This window comes from Lagopus muta, chromosome 23 (genome assembly GCF_023343835.1).
Source record: "Lagopus muta isolate bLagMut1 chromosome 23, bLagMut1 primary, whole genome shotgun sequence".
Lineage (NCBI taxonomy): Eukaryota > Metazoa > Chordata > Aves > Galliformes > Phasianidae > Lagopus > Lagopus muta.
This window is the reverse complement of record NC_064455.1, coordinates 2,049,859-2,071,381: the sequence shown is the minus strand read 5'-3', so window position 1 is coordinate 2,071,381 and position 21,523 is coordinate 2,049,859. Positions and strand designations below refer to the sequence as shown.

General features: G+C 44.5%; 1 protein-coding gene across 1 annotated transcript in view; it reads left to right on the top strand.

Annotated features, from left to right (window-relative positions):
- The window catches only part of RLF (RLF zinc finger), a 28,263-nt gene extending 9,489 nt beyond the window's left edge, over positions 1-18,774 (top strand). The window contains exons 3-8 of the mRNA XM_048968970.1: positions 1,779-1,860; positions 7,979-8,111; positions 9,451-9,653; positions 10,385-10,521; positions 11,449-11,590; positions 13,655-18,774. Coding sequence (XP_048824927.1) covers positions 1,779-1,860; positions 7,979-8,111; positions 9,451-9,653; positions 10,385-10,521; positions 11,449-11,590; positions 13,655-18,352 — 5,395 coding nt within the window. The 3' untranslated portion in view covers positions 18,353-18,774. The remainder of the gene's footprint in view (positions 1-1,778; positions 1,861-7,978; positions 8,112-9,450; positions 9,654-10,384; positions 10,522-11,448; positions 11,591-13,654) is intronic.
- The last annotated feature ends 2,749 nt before the right edge of the window (positions 18,775-21,523 follow it).

Genomic DNA, 21,523 nt, shown 5'->3' with positions numbered 1-21,523 from the left:
AGAATAAAAAACATGAAATCAGGGAGTATGTTATGGGTAGAAAGCATGAAATGAAGGAGAAACCCCAAGGCCTTGTTCTTTAACAGAACAAAGGAGTGGGAAGGTTGAACAGCTTTCAGTAGAGTTACACCATGAAATTGTGCCTTTGAATTGTACAGAGTGATGTTAGGAAGAACCAGCAGCGTTCTGAGCTGAAGCCAGAGCTGTTCTGCTCAGTAGCAGTTGACTTTCCCTTTGGGGAGAATGGCATCTTCTTTGTTTTGTGTTCTCATCCAGGGCTGCTCTGAACGGCTGTTCCTCCCTCTTCTAAGGGAGGACAGAGAGTCTTTGTGCAGCTGTACATGAGTAACTTGTAACAAAAAATTAAAGACAATGACTTGTTTTTCTTGGCAAAAAAAAGAAACCCAACAAATCTCTGGTTGGCTTTTGTGGCTGTGCTGTAAGCTGTTAGGTGGTGGTGTGCTTCACACCTCAGAAATGGCTCCAGGAGGAGACTGCAGGGCTCAGAGATTTCTTGGCTCAACTCAGTCCTGAGTTGCTACAGCAGATGACATTTTTCTAGGTATAAACTCAGCCCTTTTATTTTCACAGGCTGATATCTCAGTCTGTATTCACATAATGCTTTGGGAATCACGTCTAAAAATCTCTCCATAGGCCAGGTAGCACCCAAGTGCTTAACTGCAGAAAAAGCTCTGTGAAACCTCATTTTGCCTTGTAGTTGAAGCCTGCTATCTTCCTATAACTAGTACATACATCAAAGAATATTTTTACAGCAAGCTTTTTTCCCCAAATTAAATTAGTGGAAGTAGATAGGACAGTTGAGTCTTTAACAAAAGAAAATGAAGTGTGCATCTTGAAAAGCACATTGACAGCAAAGCTGGGTGTACCCAAACTCACATGTGCTTGATGGCCATCTCTGTCTTTTCCCCTTCCCCACATTTAGCTCTTCTGTCTCTGGGAGCAGTGTGTCCTCCAGTCACATCTTCTAATTAATATTTGGGAGTGGAGGTATTTAGCAATAATTAGCATGAATTAGAACTGTTGAACAATGTAGGTCTAACTTAGAGCAGCAATTTGGTGTGGTTCTTGTATGGGAGCCCTGGACTGATTTTCTTTCTTAATGTTGAGGTGAAGTGTGGGAACTTTCCTGCTGTACGTCAGCCCTGTGGTTTCTCTAGATGCTGCGTTGTGGCTGATGCCTTCAGTTTGACTTGGTGACGTTGTTCTGTGCAGCACTTGGGGTTTTTGTTGTCTGTGTGCTCAGTGTAAGCTTAGATAACCCATTTGTGAACAGTGTAGGCAATAGCCTTAATGCTTTGTCTCCAAAGAAACTGGTCAGTGTTGATCAAGACTTTCCCCTGAGATACAGTGAATGTTCTAAATGTCTGCAGTCATTTCCTTGTTCTTTTTTTCTCCTTAAAAATCAGCATTAGCCTGATGGTTTAAATGAAGGAACAGCAATTAGGTCTGACGTTCTCCTCCATTTCAGAAGAGTAGAAATTCTGTAGTGCAAAGTTCCTAAGCTGCACTGGACAGAGTTCCTTTTTGCTGATAGCAATCTTATCCCAGGAAGGTTGTGCACGGGGAAAAGGAGCGCTCCTCTCTATTGATGGCTGCCCAAATCTGGGGCTGCCGTTGGCCTTTAAGTTATTTATGCTGTCAAATGTATTTCAGCGTTGCTGTCACTTCTCTGTTAAGTAATGTCTGTCACAAATGTTATCTATCATAAAGACAGGATTTGTTCAGGTAGCTTGCTTACTTGCCTCTTACTTTTCCAGGAGTTGTTTTGAGCTACTCCTTTCAATTCCTGAAAGTGAATTGCCACATGAGGTGTGGCTAGAATTCCATCAGTCCATACAGGTAAGTGCTCTGGATTTCTTTTTTTTTTCCAATTTTACATATTTTTAAATATATATTTTCCTTTTTAAAAAAATCCTCATTCAGCCTTTACTCAGGTTTAGTAGCATATCTTATTTTAGGAAGAAGCTCATACAGCATGCTATATATTTTGATCCAATTTAGCATGTGATCTCGGATGTGAGTAGAGATGTGCTGGGGAAGAGCTGCTGTCAGGACACACTGTTACTTGGTTGTTTGAGTGGCTGGATGTCATCAGCTGAGGGACAGCAGTGTTCTCAGGAGTACAACTTCAGCCTTGCCCAAGTTGATAGTTCTGTTGTGTAGTTAGGTCTTGCTGCAGGGGAGGCAGCAGATGATGTGTGTTTGCAGTGTCTAAGACTGGTGGCTTTGGCTCATCTGGAACAGGAATCACAGTAGCAAAGAGGGGCTTGGGATAGGTATCACTAGGAGGCAGCAAACCTCAGCTGCTGTAGTACAATGCTCCAAAATGTGCTTGTCTTCTTTGGCACTTGTTACTTGGGAAATGCTTTTTGGGTGTAACACATACCTGTCCTCAGATAAGATAAGTTTGTGTACCCAGGAGTTGTCCTTTGTGTGTGTGTGTGTCTTACAGAAACTCTGTCATCCAGATTCTTTCTCTGATAAATAGTTCCCAGAAGAGATATGAGTCACACTGCTACATGCAATGCATGCTGAGAACTAGTGACTTCCTAGAGCTGTCTCTTGCAGTATTGCTGCATTAAGCACTTGTAATTTAAGAGATTCTTCTTTGTCTTGTGTATGTTGCACAATTTCTCAACAGTAAGAGCTGGGCATATCTTGAATTACACGCTTTTGTTCAAATGATGCCACAGGAATCATTTATACATTCTCAGGACTTGCAGTAAAACTGTTACAGTCAATGGTGCCATCCATGGCAGCACCTTTGCTGTCTGTCCCCTTAGTGCTCACCCCAAGGCTCTCTGCCCTGGCATCCCTAACAGCAGGGAATGTAAAGTCTGATCACTCTCCCATAGGAATGTTTTGAAAAGTGCCTGGTGTTGCACTGCTGAGCAAGATGAGAAGTGGGAGCTGTCAGAATGTGCTTGTATTTTGTGGATAAGATGCAGGTTTGCTAGCACATCCATAGCAGTTCTGTTAATCTCCCTGTGATGTTTGTGGTTCCTGTACCATCACATGTGCAGCTCTCCTAAAGCTCCAACCTGGGCATTTTTGGGCAGCAGTGCTGACTTTCCGTGTCACTCACCTGTCAGATTCCATGGCACTCCATCTGGCCGTGTATAAAGTGGGGAATTGATCTTGTGTTAATCAAAAATAGATACTAAAAAATCTTCCCTCTGAGACTCTTTCTGATGAATTTGTTTTCAAACTGTACAGGAAGAGAAGACCTGAGAGAAAGAGCAGCTGTGTGAGCATGATGGTTGCTTAGGTCATTTTGCTTGAATGCACCTTGAAACTTTTGTGTGTTGTCACTCTTTTTTAGGTTCTTAGCACTGCTTAAGAGCTCCTGGAGCTCTGGTTAGAGGCACTTAAAGTCACTTGAATACTCAGGGTGTGACTGTAATGCTGAATTGTAAGTGACATCCCAGGCTCAAGGGCAGAAATCACTGCTGTGATCATCACACAACTTTGAATCTGTAAATTAGCACCAGCTCTTCTACTGCTCCCAACAGCTGATTTTTGAGATGGTCTTACAGACAGGTGTCTTGCTGGTTTGCTTTTTGAGTAATTTTTAGAGATTGCTTAGTCTTTAATAATGAATTTCAATTAGTGAGCATGCTGGGAGGTTAGAGCTGGAAATCTGGACTGTATTTCTGTCTTTGGGCAGAACTGCATTCCTTCTGTTGGCTTGCTTTTTGTTTTTCTGTCAGAGCAGTCTCAGGTGGAAGCACTGTCTCACAGTAAGTGTACTTGCAGTACATGGAGTGAATGCACTGCATGTGCAGCCCCTTGAAGCTGTCTGTTGTGGAAGAGTCATGGCACAGCTGGATTTAGAAGAGAGCTCCAGTTTTACCTTGTAGGACTATTTTGGATCAGGTTGCTGAGGATTCTCCTTCTCATTCTTAGTCATGTTAAGCATCTTTAAGAATTTAAACACCAAAACGCTGCAGTGAGCACATGCTCTATCAGGATTTCCCTTTATTATGACTGTTGTATTGACTCTTACAATTAATGAGGAGTTTAGCTCCATCTGGCTTCTGAGTATTCCCCCTTCACTCTCTTTTCCTGTGGTTGCACAGACCCCTCCAAAGGCCTTTGCTGGACTTGCTCCACTGTGACAAGTGTGTTGTACTACAGCAGAGCCTCAAAAATAGCAGACGGAGGGGAATGAACACTTGGCCAACCTCTTGGTCATGCTCTGGTTAAGGCAGTTCAGCAGAGGTGACCTTGTTTGCTGTAAAGGCTCGTGACAGACTGATGTTTCCCTTACAGACCCTAAAGGCCAGTTCTACCAAGCTGGAACCAATCCACTTGGTCACCAGCCTCCACAGATACTTAACATAAAAATCACAGCATGTCCAGAGGCAGAAGAGGCCCACAAGGATCACTGAGTCCTGGCTCAACAAAGGACTCCCCAAAATCCGAACCGTGTTTCTGAGAGCACTGTATGAATGCTTCTGGAGCTGCAGCAGGTGCCTTGGGGTGTTCTGTGCCAGATGCAACGCTTGGTGTTTCCCTGTGAGGAACTTGCTGATGTATTTCCCTGTGTGGAACTTGCTGAAGTCCTTGTCAGCTCCTTCCTACAGCTTGTTGGAGCTCCTTCTGAATGACAGCTCTGCTCTGCAGCATGCCTGCTGTTCTCCAGGTTTTGTGTGACCAGCAGGAAATGTCTTCCACATTATTCAGCCCATGAATAAAGATGTTGAAAATGTCAGCCCAGCGTTGACCCTCGAAAAATGCTAGTAGGAGACAGCTGCTCTTTAGTCTTTGTATGGTTGATCACAAAGCTTCTGAACCTGACAGTTGAGCTCATTTTGCCACCCACATTATTCTCCCCTTTTCCATATTGTGAAAAGTTAGTTCTGGAGATGCTATGGGAGACTGTTGAAAGTCTTGCTATGTCTGTGTGAGCAACGCTGCCTGCTCTCATGTCATCTGCAGTCTGTTGCTGCAGAGTGTATTCAGGCTGATCAAGTGTTAATTGCTAAAGTAACTCCTTTCTATTTCCAGTCCCGCTGTTGTTCTTTATGTGTCTGAATGTCTTTATGTGTCGTTTTCAGGAGAATTTGTCCCACTCTCTTGCTGGAGACATTGACTGTGATGGCTGACCTGTAGTTCCCTGGGTTCTTCTCCTTGGTCTTGGCAAATGAGGGCAATGTGATTTTGTTTTGTGGTTATTTTGTTGTTTTTTTCTTCCTGTATGCAGCAGGAGCCTTCCCACAGCAGTCATGCTCTCTGTCTGAAATGAGCAGCAGTACTGAAAGCTGTTGTTTGAGGCTAGCTGCTTACCTCCCTGCTCTACTTGCATGGCAAACTGTTTATGCAAATCTCTATAGTTAATAAAGCAGCACAGAATGCATTCCTGGCTAGACTGGGGATACACAAAACATGTATTGCTTGTTCCTAGTCTTCCTTGTGCTTCTTGTGACAATAAGATCTCCCACGGATGTAATGCTTCTTGTTAGACCAAGTCGCAGAGCACTGTGTTCTTGCTCGTCCTCTAAAACTGTGCAGCTGGTGTGTGATGTGAGCATGGAAGAAGGTTGCAGGGAGTTCTGTAGTACGTGCATTTTTCTGTTGTTCTTTTTCAATATTGAGTCTTTGTGCAGTTCTTGCTGGGGATGATTTTCTCACAAATTTGCACGCTTTCTCTGTTAACTGACAAAGCATCCCAAAGTCAGCTGGACACACAGCCTCCTTGAAGAGCCTCGTGCTCTGAGTCCATCACTCACTAGGAAACAAAGCTGTCCAGGTGATGAATGGGCCAGTATCAACTTAAAACTGGACGCAGGCTTTGGTGGTGAAGTAGTAATTGTTTATCCATTGTAGATAAGACAGGGGGATGGAGCTTGATCCTTGAGGTCCCTTCCAGCCCAAGCCATTCCATGATTATAAGTGTGCTGAGGTCCACTCAGAGCAGGTGTGTATAATTAGAGGGGGAAGAGGTGAAGGTTGCCTGTTGGCTGTGTTTTTAATTTGGTGCTTCTTAAGTAGCTTGTGGAGCAGTGTGGTTTTGTTAGGAATCCTTTAAGAAGCTTCTGAGACTCTCACAGCTGTGGATCAGTTGAAGTGAAATCTCACTGCAGGAATGTAATTTTCTGCTCATGAATCTTTTACTGGGAATAAAGCTGCTCTCCTCAGTAGATGGGTGCATCACCCAAGAGTTAAATTTAGGTTTTCCTGTGCAGAGACTTACAGTATGTGATTTGCTGCAGTATTAGAAATGAAAGTGATCTCACTAGTTGGTCTGAAATGAACATCTGATAACTAGAGACTGCTGAACATTGATATCTAATGTATTGAAGGATAGCTAACCATGAAATGCGAAGATGTCTTTTACTCTGAATGCCTAATGGGAAAGTCCTGAGGAGAAAAACTTGGAGGTTTGGTGGACAAGAAGTTGAAGGTGAGCAGCCAGCAGTGTGTGCTTGCAGCCCAGAAGGCCGACAGGCTGCACAGAAAGCAGTGTGGTGAGCAGGCTGGGGGGGAGGTTGTCCCCCTCTGTTCCTCTCTTTTGATACCCCACTGTGTTCAGCTCTCAGCCCCCAGCATGGGGAGGATGTGGAGCTGTTGCCATGGATCTGGAGGAGGCTGTGATGCTCATAGGGGAGCACTGTACCCTACAGAGGGAGACAGGCAGCAAGACCTGCAGTTCTTCAGCTTGGAGAAGAGAAGGCTCTGGGTAGACCTCAAAGCAACCCAACAAGGGCTCCTAAGAAAGCTGGAGAGGTTTTACAAGGGCCCAGAGTGGCAGAACAAAGGGTACCAGATTTAAACCGAAAGAGGGGAGATTTAGACTGGATAATTGGAAGAAATTCTTGGTGGTGGTGATGGTAGGGGCCTGGCACAGGATGCTCAGGGTTGGTGTGGGTGCCCCATGGCTGGAGGTGTTGGATGGCGTTCTAGAGGAGTGTGTCCCTGTGTGACAAGGGGAGGGCTGGATTCTACCGGTCCTACTCCACCCAAGCTGCTGTATACTGTGTGATTAAGAATACTGCTAATTGTAAGCACAGCTCGTTAGAACCAGAGGATGCAGTCGTGTCAAATTCTGTTCAACTGGAGATGTGGCGTGACTGATGAGAGCAGCACTGCATTGCCCAGGCAGACACCAATTGCTGCAGTTAATTGGGTTCCCTTTGTCAGTTTGGGGGAAGTTCTGCTCAGTGATACTGTGAGTTTTTCGGAGATGATTTTCCTGCTAGGAACACAAGTGCTGGGATCTCTGACAGTTCTTTCACAGATGCTCCCATTGCTCGGATCCTTCCACAGCTGAGGATGGCTTTTCATTCATTGCTTCCCTCACATGAGCAGACAGCTGAATGCCACCAGCTGCCCTTCTTCTGCATGAACCTTTAGGGTGTGTGTGTGAATTTGAACTTCATACCAATGTGCTTTAATGCCTCTCAGAGAAACAACCAGCTCCTCACTAGCTTTAATGGCAAATATAACATTTGAGGCTCACAGTACTTCATGTTTAGAGCTATTTAGTCTTAATTCCTGTTTCTCAAATAGCACTCAGTGCTTTGTTGCAGAATTATCCTTCATCTGTTATATAGCAATTTCTTTATTTCTTTTTCAGAAGCTAGAAAATAGCAGTAGACTTAAAAGCGAGGGAAATGCTGCACACATTCATGAAGAAACATGAAAATTGCAGAATCACAACTGGGGAATTTATTATTATTATTATTATTATTATTATTATTATTATTGAATTAAGAAGGCAGTTAAGTTTCAGGACGTTGAAATTGGCAAACATTATTACAGAATTAGGGAAACGTACACGAGAAAAGATGCTGTATTATTAAAAGCCCAGTGCAAGCACCTCAGAGCAGTAATGGCTCTGAAGAACAGTGTGAAATTGTTACAGTGCAATGAGATATGAAGATATGTAATTAAAAATTACATGATTTTAATGGTTGACAAAGGCTTCTAATGATTGATTTCCATTTTTTTTTAGGATTCACACGATGCTTTACTGGAATTTGGGAACAACAACCTCCAAATACTGGTGGACATCACAAGGGAAGGAGTGTGGAAAAATCCAGTTCTTATGAAAATTCTGTCCCAGCAACCTGTAGAAACAGAGGAAGGTAAGCAGGAGGTGCTGGCGATGAGGTGGGGTTGTTAAGAAGTAACTCAGTGCACCTTTGGTGGGGAAACAAGGATTTAAAGTCAGAAAGGAGTTGGTTTCAATGGCTTTGTGCAGGACGTGTGTACTGTGTGTTCATGTGCTGCTGAGTTCTGTTTATGGTCGGCACTTCCTGGCATACTGAATGATCCCTGCTGCCAGATCTGCACTGTGGTTACACCAGTGTCATTAATAGGAATGTTTTCAAAAGGAATTATTTTTTTCTACTAAAAGAAGAGGTTTTGCTCTGTAAGCCGTTTGGCTGCAGAGCACTGATTCTAATATGTGTCATGTAGGAATATTTCAGGAATTCCATCGCTGCTTCTCTGTCTCATCATGCAGGGCTCCTTCCTGGACCTTTGTGTCTGATTGTATGCAGTGTAAGAACACACTGGTTTCTTTCTCCTAATTGTCAAGGGTCTTTTGAATCAAGTGTAGATCTGGAGACTATCAGGCTGTCTTTTTGTAGATCCTGATCACCTGGAAATAATCCCATAGCTGCCCTGAAGCATATTCCTTCAGCTAAGGCCAAGTGCCTGCTGCATCCCTCAGAAGAGAATCAAACTAAGTACAAGATTTTCAGTCAGATGTCTTTTGATCCAGTGTAGAACTGGCTTTAACTCCTAATGCAGCTCCTTTGTGGTTTTGAACTTCACTGAATAGATTGTGCTAACTAATTACAGAAAAATCATTAGGAATTGCATTCCTAATATTGAAGGGGCTTGCAGCCTCTTGCGGTGACCGGTTGTATTTGGTTGACCTGGACCAAAAGGCTGGCGTGGCTTTGAAAACTACCTCAGAAATAACATTTTCCCTCTGAAATTCATTTTGCAAATTGTGGAAATATGGGGGTTTTTAACACTTTGAGGTGGAAAAAAAAAATACTTGGTTGAAATATTCTGCTTCTTTGGAATATAAAGCTGCAATTAAAGGTTGAAGGTGCTGAATCTCAACTAAACGGGTGGAATCCTGTTCAAAATCACCTGATCAGTGCCCTTTGGGTACTGCTACAACAATATTCCGTGCTGCCTTAAGGAATGCTGTCCTTTGGTGTTATTTCTACCCCCACCCTGGTTCCTATAGCCCAGCATTCCTTCCCTCCTGAGTTGTTGGGAATTTGTGTGGGAGAAAATGCTCCACTTGTTGCTGCCCCTTTCCATCACCCATAGCGTTCTGCAGGGGAGCTGGGCGCGTTGCACAGCGTTGTAATGAACTCTGAGTGCAGGGAGGCAGCTTCAGGGAGGTGTGAATTCAGTCAGCTGTGAGTTGATGCATTCTCAAAGGCTTTTTTCTTTCCCTAGCTAATAAATTGATTACACGAGAAGGGCCTTCCTTTCTGCAGATGCGAATAAAACATTTGATGAAGTCCAACTGCATCCCACAAGCCACTTTCTTGTCAAAACTGTGTGCAGATTCTCCAGATATTGCAAATGTTGCATCTTTTCGCCAAGCCTACATCACCTGTGTCTGTTCTATGCTGCCTAATGAGGACTCCATTAAGGAGGTTAGTAAATCTCTTTATTGGCTGTTTATCAGCATTTTACAAATGTATTTGTGCAACACTGAGAGCTGAAGATGGAGAGTGATTGTTGCAGTTGAGTTCCAAAATATCCAGTGATTTATTGGAGATGACAGCAGTAACTGCAACTCTCCTCATCGAGGCAGGTGAGTGTTTAACTTTCCCTTTTAGCTTTCACTGTGGAAGCTTGATTTGAGAAGAAAGGGCTGAAGGAAGTCTCAGGTCTTCCTTGCCTTGCAAACTGTCTCTCCTCTATAAAATACCATCGATAGAAATGTTCTGGTTGAGTGTCATGTTTTGGAACATGATTGTTTGGAATTCATGCTTATGGGCAGACAGTGTGAGATTGGCTTTTGCAGCAGATCTCTTGACCTTTTTGGACCTGGGTTTTAATTGACAAAAGGGGGAAAAAAAGAAAAAAAGAAAAAAAGAATGCTTGCAAAATGCAGAGTTGGGAGTTGTAGTAGCATTGCCTTTATGGTGTATAGGTGCATTTTGCTAACTGCCCAAATGGAGGAGGGTCCTACAGAAAAGTAAAACTGAGTAGGAAACAGAACTCACTCCTACCAACTCTTGACCCCATTCTGTAGCTGAAATGTGTGATATAAACTCTATTAAAAGGAGGCAGTGTTTTGTTTGTGTGCTTGAGGCAGCTTCCTTTGGCAGAGTAAGCATATATTTGTCTTATAAATGTGCTCTTAATTTATTTTCTTTAGATTGCAAAGGTGGATTGCAAAGAAGTACTGGACATCATATGTAATCTGGAATCTGAGGGGCAAGAAAACACTGCCTTTATTCTTTGTACAACATACCTTACTCATCAGCTTCAAACAGCAAACGTGTATTGCTCTTGGTGAGTAATGCATATTACTGCTGCTTTTAGTTCTTCTTCCCTCAGTGACTTTCGTGTGAGAGAATTAAGCTAATAAAGTACAAAAACACGTAGTGGAAGTGGATGCATCTTTAACTTAAGAAATATATCAGGCTAAAATACTTGTTTAGATAACTTATGACAAAAGAAACAAAAAAACTACCACTACCACCAATCCTGCCAATTAAACCACATCCCTCAGAGCCACATCCCCACGGTTCTGGGACATCTCCAGAGGAAGAAACTCCACCACCTCCCTTGGCAGCATGTCCCACCACTCTGCTGCCCTCCCAGTAAAGAAGTTCTTCTTCATATTTGTATGGAGCTTTGTGTTGCAGTTTTTTTTCCTCATTGCCCCCTGTTTTGTTGCAGCACACAAAAGAAAAGAGACCAATCCCATCCATTTCACTCCTGAACTTCAGATATTTGTAAATCTCAGAGATTTAGAGTCTTAAAGCACCGGGGAAGAGTTGTGTCATTGGAATGCAGATGTCAGCAGCTCTGCTTCGTGCCCTGCGGCAGAGCTGCATTGTGACTCATTGTGCCCAGTTTGAGTTTCTGTCTAAAAAGTTAAGACTGCGATTGTGGCTGTGTTGTTTTTCTTTTTCTTGACTATAAAGGGAGTTTAAACAATTTGTTCAACTCTAGATATCTGTATTAAACAAAATAAATCCTCTTGTCTTTACCCATTAAATAACAGGACGCAAACTGTTTTCATCCAATGCACGCATGGAAGTAAGGCACAGTAACTGTTCTTGTCAGCATTTCTAGGAGATAAAGAGCTGATGGAGGTGTGCAGTGTTTTCTGGTAACACTTAAATTATTGTGACATCAGCTCTGAGGTGTGTAGACTCCATGCAGGCTGTGTGTATCAGCAATGGGCTTATGTTCTGTTCTTAATTTTTGCAGGGAGCTGACACTTTTCTGGAGCAAATTGCAGAGAAGAATAGATCCTTCTTTAGATTCCTTCTTGGAGAGATGTCGTCAATTTGGCATCATTGCCAAGACTCTACAGCATTTATTTTTCTTGATAAGAGTCATACAGTCTGAAGTAAGTATGTGCTTCGTTCCAGAGGCTTTGGGTGCAACTGGAATTATTTAGCTGAATTTACCGTTCTCTTAATAATTCTGCTGATCTGCTATGAAGACATCAGACATCTGACTTGTTAATGATTAAGGTCTACCAGTGATGAGGGATGGAGATTATGACTGAGTTGGTCCATGGAGTTGTTTCATGTAACCCTGAACTTGCCTACAGTTTGCTGTTCCACCTGGTTTTACACAAGTCCATTGGGCCCAATGGGATTTTTCCCATGGTACTTGGAGTTGCTGATGTCATCACAAGGCCTCCCCATTATTTTTCAGCTGTCTTGGGAATCTGGATAGGTCCCAGTTGACTGGGAGCTGGCAAATGTTTTTCCAGTTTTCAGGAAGAGCTAGAAAGATAATCCTGGTAGTTACAGGCCTGCCAGTCTCACGTCAGTGCCTGAAGAAGTTATTGAAAAATATCTGAAGAACAACATAGTCATTGGTCACAGCCAGCTCTGGTTCATGAGGGGAAGGTTCTGTTTAATTAACTTAATTGCCTTTTATGACAAGATCACCTATCTAGTTTACCAAGGGAAGCCAGTTGTTGCTACCTTTGTGGATTTCAGTGAAGCTTTTGATACTGTTTCTCAGAGGATCCTTCTGGACAAAACGTCCAGCTTACAGCTAGACAGAAACATAAAGGATGAGCGTTGGCTGATGGGTTGGGCCCAAAAGGTTATGGGAAATGGGGTGCTGTCAGGCTGGTGGCCAGTCAGTAGTGGGGTTCCCCAGGGCTCCCTTTATGGGCCACTTCTCTTCAAGCTTTTCGTAAATGTAAGATTAGGAGGAGTTTTGAGCAAATTTACATTTAATACTAAATTGCCAGGAGCTGTTGACTGTTTCAAGGGTAGCGAGGCCTTGTGGAGAGTTCTTGACAAAGGAGAGAAGCTCTGCGTCTGGGAAGGGCAGCCTTGGCTACACGTGCACATGAGATGCTGGAGGGCAGCCCTGCTGAAAGGGGTCTGGGGGGACTTGGTCAGCAGCAGGGTGACCATGAGCCAGCAGCATGCCCAGGCTGCCAGGAGGGCCAGCTGTCCCATGGGTGCATCAGGCACAGCACTGCCATCGAGTGAGGGAAGGGATTGTCCTGCTTTGCACTGTGTGGCCTCACCTTGAGTACTGTGAGGATCTTGGGACAGCAACAACACATCATCAGTAGGGTAAAACTAACCTGTCTCACGACGGTCTAAACCCAGCTCACGTTCCCTATTAGTGGTGTGCAAAAATTAGTGCAAAAAAGGCATAAAACTGTTAGAGAGTGCCCAAAGGAGGACTATGAAGATGGGGAAAGATCTGGAGAAGACATGAGGAGTAGCTGAAGTCCCTCAGTCTCCTCAGCCCAGAGGAGACTGAAGGGAAACATCATTGTGGCCCACAGCATGATGAGAATGGGGGGCAGCACTGATTTCTTCTCTCTGGTGACTGTGATGTGATGTGAGGGAACAGCATGGAGATGTGACAAGGGAGGGCCAGGTAGGATTCCTCACCACAGGGTGTTTGGGCACTGGAAGAGGCTCCCAGGGCAGCGGGCACAGCCTCAAGCTGTTGAAGCTCAAGGAGTGTTGGGACACGACTCTCAGATGTGGATTTGGACTGGATGATCTTTTAGGTCTTTTCCAACCTTGGTGATTCTATGTATAATGTATAATCTGGTTTTTGAGCTGTCTTGCCTGGAGCCAGGGTTGGACTCGATGATCCTTTGGTCCCTTCCAACTTTTGAGATATTCTATGGTTCTGTGCTCTGACAGCTAAACTAGTTAGTGGACTCCTCCACAGTGCAGTAAATGTGAGATGGATCCCCTCACTTAAAGAGTCAATGTTCCTTACATAAAGTAATTTAAAATGTAGGCTGATGGTGATGGACTTGGACATGTAACACTCAGAAGCCTGAAGTACATTCCAAGTCTACTGGATGCTATTGTCACACAGCTCTTCTAGAGAACAGCTCTGGGATGCGTGTACCTGACAAAACAAAGGAACATTTGTGGCTATCTGATTTTTTTTTTTTTTTTTATTTTTTTAACAGGCAGAAGAAGCAGGGCTTGCTGTATCTGTTCTTTTGTGTGTGAGAGCCCTTCAGATCAGATCGAATGGAAGCGACGAAATGAAGACATCGGTGTGTAAAACAATAGCATGCCTTTTACCAGAAGACCTTGAAGTTCGAAGAGCTTGTCAGCTCACTGAATTCTTGCTGGAGCCAACTTTGAGTGGGTTTAATATGTTGGAGGAGCTCTATATGCAACCAGATCAAAAATTTGATGAAGAAAATGCACTGGTTCCAAACTCGCTCCGTTGTGAGCTGCTGTTAGCTTTAAAAGCATATTGGCCATTTGATCCTGAATTCTGGGACTGGAAGACTTTAAAGCGACACTGCCTTAAACTGTTAGGGAAAGCAGGTTCTGATTCAGAGGATGATGTGAGCTGTAATATGTCAATCAACGAAACCGACATGTTAGAAACTTTCTTCAGTGACTGTGATGAGGCAAAGGACCACAAATATTACGATGGGAAAGACCCAATAAACTACCACAAAGAAAAAGCAAGGGTGAAAAAACCAATTGGTTCTTCAGAACGATACCAGAGATGGCTTCAGTACAAATTTTTTTGTGTGCTTTGCAAAAGGGAGTGCATAGAGGCTAGGATACTGCATCATTCTAAGATGCATATGGAAGATGGCATTTACACGTGTCCGGTCTGTACGAAAAAGTTCAAGAGAAAGGAATTTTTCGTACCACACGTAATGGAACACGTTAAGATGCCCCCTAGTAGAACACACAGACCTAAAAAGAAGATAATACTAAAGAAAGAGAGATCACCACAAAAGACAACAGCTTCCAGCAGCCCCACTCCGACGCTTCAGGAGAAATCACATCAGCCAGAGCTCCCCGAAGCCTTTGGAAGTGATGCACATGAATATGTCACGTTCAGCCAGCTGGAGAATTGCCAGCTACAAGACAGGGACATCTACCCGTGTCCTGGGACGGATTGCTCCAGAGTATTTAAGCAGTTCAAATATTTAAGCGTGCATCTGAAAGCCGAACATCAGAACAACGATGAGAACGCGAAGCACTACTTGGATATGAAAAACAGGAGAGAGAAGTGCGCCTTCTGTCGCCGACACTTCATGACGTCCTTTCACCTGCGGGAACACGAGCGCGTGCACTGCGGGCCTCAGCCGTACATGTGTGTGTCCATGGACTGCTATGCCAGATTTGGGTCAGTTAACGAGCTGCTTAATCACAAACAAACGCACGACGATCTTCGTTACAAATGCGAGTTGAACGGCTGCAACATTGTTTTCAGTGACTTAGGGCAACTTTACCACCACGAGGCACAGCACTTCAGAGATGCTTCGTATACCTGCAACTTCTTTGGTTGCAAAAAGTTTTATTATTCAAAAACTGAGTTTCAGAATCACCTTGCAGTGCACAATATTGCGGTGTCCAATGGGGAGGTGAAGCAAACGGTGAAACTTGAAGAGTCTCAATTGCTTGAACAATCTGAAAATTCCCGTCAGAATGAATCCTTGGATCCCACGGCATCGCAGGAAATCCCCCAGATTAAAGAAGAGGCTCTTTCTGATAGTGAAGATCTAGACAGCGAAAGTAATTGCAGTCTTCATTGTGGAAACCACAGCGGGACTGCTGCAGTGAATGAAGGCCAGGTCCCTCCTTTACTGATTGAAACACTGGCTCACGGTCAGACTGTCCCGAGCTTCCTCATGTCCCAGGAAGGAGTTTTCCATTCAGCAGATGTGAAACAGCAGTGTTCCAATGCAGCAGTTTGCTTTGATGAAAAGAAATTTTCTTGTGGCTTCGAAGGCTGCTGTTCTGCACACAAGAACTCCAGAAGTGTGCACAAACACCTGCGCAGGGCTCATCCGTATAACTTCAAAGGGAAAAAAGGTATGGAAGTGAAAACTAAAGACTTTCTTGATTTGTTGAGTGATGCTCCAGAAAGTCAGTCCCCTACAGACATCAGTGCAGAGTTGGGTCATAAGGCAGACAGAAATACCGACTCTCCAGAAAACTCGTGCTGCAATATAAATGCTAAAGGAAACAACAGCTTCAAGGAAGAAACGTGTCCTTCTTCTCCAGAAGCGTCTTTTTATGACAGTTCTAAAGAATCAGGTATTGAGGATAACATGTTGGAACTCATGTTAGGCTTAAAGCATCTCAGTTTAAAAAACTCTAACATCCAGAGTTCTTCAAGGAGTAAGCGTGTTTTGGGCTCTTTCCAGTCCTGTTCATCCAGAGACACCAAGTGCCCCGAGTCAGGAGTCGATGCAACTACCTCAAAGTTTCAGTTCCAAGAGCAGCAAGAAAACTTGCCCAGCCAGTACCTTACTCAACTGGCAGCTAAACCGTTCTTCTGCGAATGTCAGGGATGCACGTGTGAATTTGTGACGAGAGAAGCTCTCTTAATGCATTATGTTAAAAAGCATAACTATTCCAAGGAAATGGTTCTTCAGCTAAACATGTTCCAGCATCGCTATTCGCCTTTCAAGTGTCATATTTGCCAAAGATCGTTTACGAGAAAAACACACCTTAGGATTCACTACAGAAACAAGCATCAGATTGGCTGCGAGCAGGTGGCTCACAAGGTGTGTTCTAATGAAAAATTGGATCATGCCAGCTTGTGTCCAGACAGCGTGCACAAAAACAGCGCTGTCCCAACACCTGTCTGTCCAACCAAGGTTGAGTTCATTGACCGTTCTGAGCAGCACTGTCATCCCAAAAAGGAGGAATGCAGTTCTGAGACAGATTTGGAGTCCAGTGAAGAGACGGATGGAAACCTAACAAGAAAATCGTCTAAAATAGCAACTCTGGACAGCCATAGGGAGGAACTGGAAGCAAGGGAAGGGAGAGGCAGTAAAAGAACAGTTGCTAAAGGAAACTTATGTTATATACTGCACAAGTATCACAAACCATTTCATTGCATACACAAAAGTTGCAACTCCGCGTTTACCAACCAGAAGGGTTTGATTCGCCATTATAGGACTGTTCACCAGTATAATAAGGAACAGCTTTGCTTAGAAAAAGACAAGGCAAAAACAAAAAGGGAACTTGTCAAATGTAAAAAAATATTTGCATGCAAACATAAAGAGTGTGGTAAGCGTTTTTTCTGTTCTAAGGACCTCGCTAAGCATTGTAGTGATTTCCACAATGAACACTTGGATGACCAAAAGCTGCTTGCTGGGACTGAATCTGCAAGGTTTGCTTGCAATCAAGCCCAGTGTCCTGCTGTGTTTTGTACCTTCAGCAAGCTGAAACAGCACCTCATCGAAGAACATGCCAGCGGAGAGAAAATAAACAAAGATTTTGAAATCCATTGCGACCTCAACGGCTGCAATCGGATTTTCACCAACTACAGTCACTATTCGCAGCACGTGTATTTCCGGCACAGCGAATATTACGACGACCTCTTTGGGAATCAGAAGGAGGAGCAAGATAATCACGACAAAAATAAAAGTGGGCAAAGCTGTGTGAGAGGCGGATTTGGCCTAAGCAAGCAGAATGGAAAGAGGGTCAAAGACAAACCGAAAAGGATTAGCAGAAGTAAAGACAAGCATTTGCTTAGTTTCAAAACAAAAGAGGAAGCCTTGCAGATGTGTCAGGAGAATTCTAACCAGACCCAGTACCCGTGCATGGTTGTGGGATGTCTGTCTGTTGTCAAGTTGGAAAGCAGCATATTGAGGCACTATAAGCGCACACATCAGATGACCAACATGTACATAGAGCAGAGGATTCAGAAACTCGTTCTTTGCGTTAAATGTGGCACAATGACTGAAAAGCAGGCCTGCTCTGACCCAGCCTTAGACTTGGATAAGAAAGACGTAGAAGTGAAAGAGGAGAAATCAGCTGATCCTGAATGCCCGCAGGAAGCGGAGGAGTCTCTCGTTTCGAACACTGAGCATCAGGATGCGAGCAGCGAGGAGCAGAAGCAATGTCCATCGAGTAGCGAGAGCTTCAGTACGGGTGCCTTTGTGTATTCGGGCACTTTAAACTGTAGCCACGGCTCCAAAAGCAGCTGTTTGGAAGAGCATAACGTCAGGGAGTCGGGCGTGGGGAACACCGAGGAGTTTTCTGAGAACAGTGAAAGAGAAAATAGCTCTTATTTCTCTGGTTTACAATTAGAACTGCCAAGAGAGAAAGAGCCAGAAGGCTGCGAGCAAAGCGCAGTCAATCCAAGTGCAAAAAGAAACGTGCTTTTTGCTACGAAAGACAAATTTCAGAAGCCTCCAGTCTCCAGACCATTTGATTTAAAGACATATAAACCAATGGGGTTTGAGTCTTCATTTTTAAAATTCATTCAGGAAAGCGAGGGAAAAGATGACGACGACGACGAGGAGTTTGATGAGGTGGTGGAATGGGAGTCCCCCGAGCAGCTGCCCATAGACAGAGCATTGCAGAAAGAGGGGGAGGGTCAGAAGGACTCCATGCTGAACAGCTGTGCCAGTGACAAAAGCGTCGTCGTGCCCCAAAGCGATCCTGGGCAGCTCACAGAAATGCAGCCCTTGTTGGCAGAGCCCTCATCTGCCCCTTCTTTAGACAACCTGAGGGCAATCTTGGACAAGGCGCTGACGGGCTGCGGAGACCTTGCCTTAAAGCAGCTCCATTACTTAAGGCCTGTAGTTGTTCTTGAAAGATCCAAATTTTCCACAGCCCTTATAGATTTATTTCCGACAAAAAAGGCAGACGAGCTCTGCGTAGGAAGTATGTGAGCAGTTCTGCTTGGAGCAGCTTGCCTGCACTGCTGCTATTGGGGAGAATTCACGTCAGAGCAGTAGCTGTCACAGTTCACACTGTTTAGGTTAGTTTAGACTGTTTAATTACATGAATGTATAATATCTGTCAAAAGCATTGGCCAAGTTAATTTAGCTCCCTCCTCCCCCCTCTATTTTTTTTTTCCTCCAATGGACTGCTGATTTTGGTGCTATTTAACACATCAGAGTACTGGAGGCTTCCTCCTGCAGCGTACGTGTGCATGACTGTGTATGGAACAGTGCTGGGGTACCAGGGTTTGGGGCGATGGAGTTGACTTGAATGTGCACCCGAGGGTGCTTTGTGTAACATATTGTACACTACAGCATCTTATATTTTTTGAGTTATGAGTTTCAATAAATTACGATTTTTCACCCATTTATTTACTGTACAGTAAATCCTTAGCGTGGCCTCCTTGTTTTTCGACCTGCTGCGTCTCGTTTCTCACCTTGGAGCGATGGCGTTTGGTTCCTCCATCAGTGTTTTTGCCCCAGTCTCCACAAGAATGGCGGTGAGCAAACAGCAGTGCCATCCCTCAGCGACTCACAACTTGGAGCAGGGATTTGGGCATCTGCAAAGAATGCAGCGGAATCGGAATCCTTGGAGTTGGATGAAGACCATCCAGGCCAACTCCCTGCAGCGCACAGATTGTGCTCCAAGCAGCAGGGCCCTTTGCTGTATCTTTCCCATCTCGTTTTGAAACTGTGAAAGGATGTGTGAATCTTCTTGTTAGGATTTAGGAGAGGAAAGATGAGGTCAAAATGTTAAATCTTGCACTGGGGTTGGGTGTCTGAAGTAAATGAAGCATCCTCCAAAGCGCTTGTTGGTAACCAATATCCAGACAGATGAAGGTGGTGTGGCAGCAGAGGTGGAATCTTCCCACCATCATCCCATGACAGATGGCAGCGGGGGGCATCCAGCAGAACGGCGTATTTGTGCTCAAGTTTGATTGTAATGAAACCCTGTGCAGGTTGTTTCTTTCCCATTTCTGCTTTCTGGTCCATAGGAAGCTGTGTCCATAGATGGGCAGGGAACGTCCTCGTGCAGTTTGTGGATTAGTTGTGGGGTTTTTTTAAATAAAGACAATTCTAGGTGCACAGAATTGTCCAGCAGTAAGAGGGGTTTCAGCATGGCATGGATGGAGCTCTTCTGTGTGAGAGAGAAATGCATCACAAGAATTTGCCTGAGACGATGGGATAAATTGCTGTGGAAAGGCTTCTTGCAAATATCCATCTCCAGTGGAACTCAGGGTGCATTGATTTCCCTCTCCTGAGATGGATGTGGGAACAGCAACAGTTACCACAGACAGACAGAAGGAGCAGTGCACAAAATTCTGGCTTTCTGGGAGGTATTGCTGCCCTTGCAGTGTAATTAATGAGCAAAAGACTACAAAGTGCATATTGCTGCAGCATCACCTCTCCCTCCAGAGCCTGGTTTCCTACGTCCTTATGTCAGACTCCCAAATCATTTTAAAAACATGACTTCAACCGAGTTTGCATTTCTTATGTGGATTATATAAGCTCCACTGTAAGTCCTTGTTGCCAAAGAACTCTGTGTGAACTGCTGATGGTGCATCTGGATCCCATCTGTGTCACTGAAGGTGTTGAGCACCGTCCCTGGGGGCTGCCACCTATCACTGCCTGCACCTGAACGTGGGGCTGAGAGTAGATACACAGAGAAGCTCTGTTGTACTTTGGATCAACTCAAGAGATATTTGTTTCCTGGTAGGACTGCCAAATTTTACTTGCCTTCTATTTCCTCAAACATATTCTGTTTGTTCTGTTGTAGAAATGGGAGGGGGGAGGGAGGACCTGCTTGACTTCACGATGAGCTGACAAGAAATGGCTTAAAAGCCAAATAACTCTTCAATTTTAAAACGTTTCACTACAAAACCATGTAAACGTGTGAGCACAGAGGTGGAGTGGGAGAGAAAGGTTGTCATCCCTACAGGGTTCCTGCCCAGTGTGCACAGCCAGCACCATAGTAGTGCCTGCTCCCCACTCTCTGAAATCCTCCCATTCTGTTCAATTTGATTCTGTTCTGTTCGATTCTATTCGAACAATCCTCTGAGTGCACTGCTCTGATTCTGTATTCTGATCTTTGTGCTCCTGTTCTCTTCCTGTGGTGTCATCCACGCCACATCACGCTACAGGAGGCAATGTAGATTTTGAATTCTAGAAGATCCCGCCTTCTGGCATTTCCTGCAGAAGAGCCGCTGTGTGCTGAGGTTGGTCCCAGCACAAGAAGCCCAAGAGATGCACTGGACGTGTGTTGGATGGCCTGATTTCAGAAAGGATTTAACAGAGCTTACGTTGAAGGCAATAAATACTCCATTGCAAGGAGGAGAAAATAAGGAATGGAAAAACCGGAGCTGGTTGAGGACAGCTAAGAGACATCCCTCAATAGCACTGGGGATGAAAGCAAAGCAACTGGAACTCTGCTGGAAACTGGGAGTAACGTCATTACAGATGGTTATGTCCTGGAAAGAGGTGTTTTTTTAGAAGCAGGGGGGAAGGAGACTTCTGTGGGCTCATAGGGCTGAATGGACACAGCTAGCTTCAATACTGAAGACTGCATCCATCCAGTAGGGTGTGAATTCCCTTCAAGCTCTGCTAAAGTCACAGTGAGAAGCTGAGTGGGAGTCGAGTTTCTACTCCTTTGCATTTTAGGTTGCTAAGAAACTCCTTGCTCCTTCAATCATGCTGAAATTCTTGGCTTTGCAGCAAGCTGGGGGGCAGGAGGGAAATGCACACAGCAGCAATGTGGTGTTTGGGAAGGTAATCCACCTCCAGCATGGAGTTCATCCTGGGCAGAATGGAAAACGTGAATTGGAAGGGGGATTTCTGAGCAGAAGCAGTAGAAACCAGCAGGAACGGATGGCAAAGATGGGCAGAAAGATTCGCCACGTTAGGATGGAGCCAACTGAAAATCCAGAAGGGTTGAGCAGGAGGTGGGGTGGCAGCTCAGAGCTGTGTGAGGTAACAACGCAGCATGGGCTGGGGGGGTCTTCAGGTTGCAGTGCTCCCACTCCAACACCGGGTGCTGGGAATGCTCCCTGAGGGCAGCCAGCCCTGAGCCAGCCGTGCTCCATGCACCAAACCCACGTCTCTGATGTGCAGACGGGGATGTGA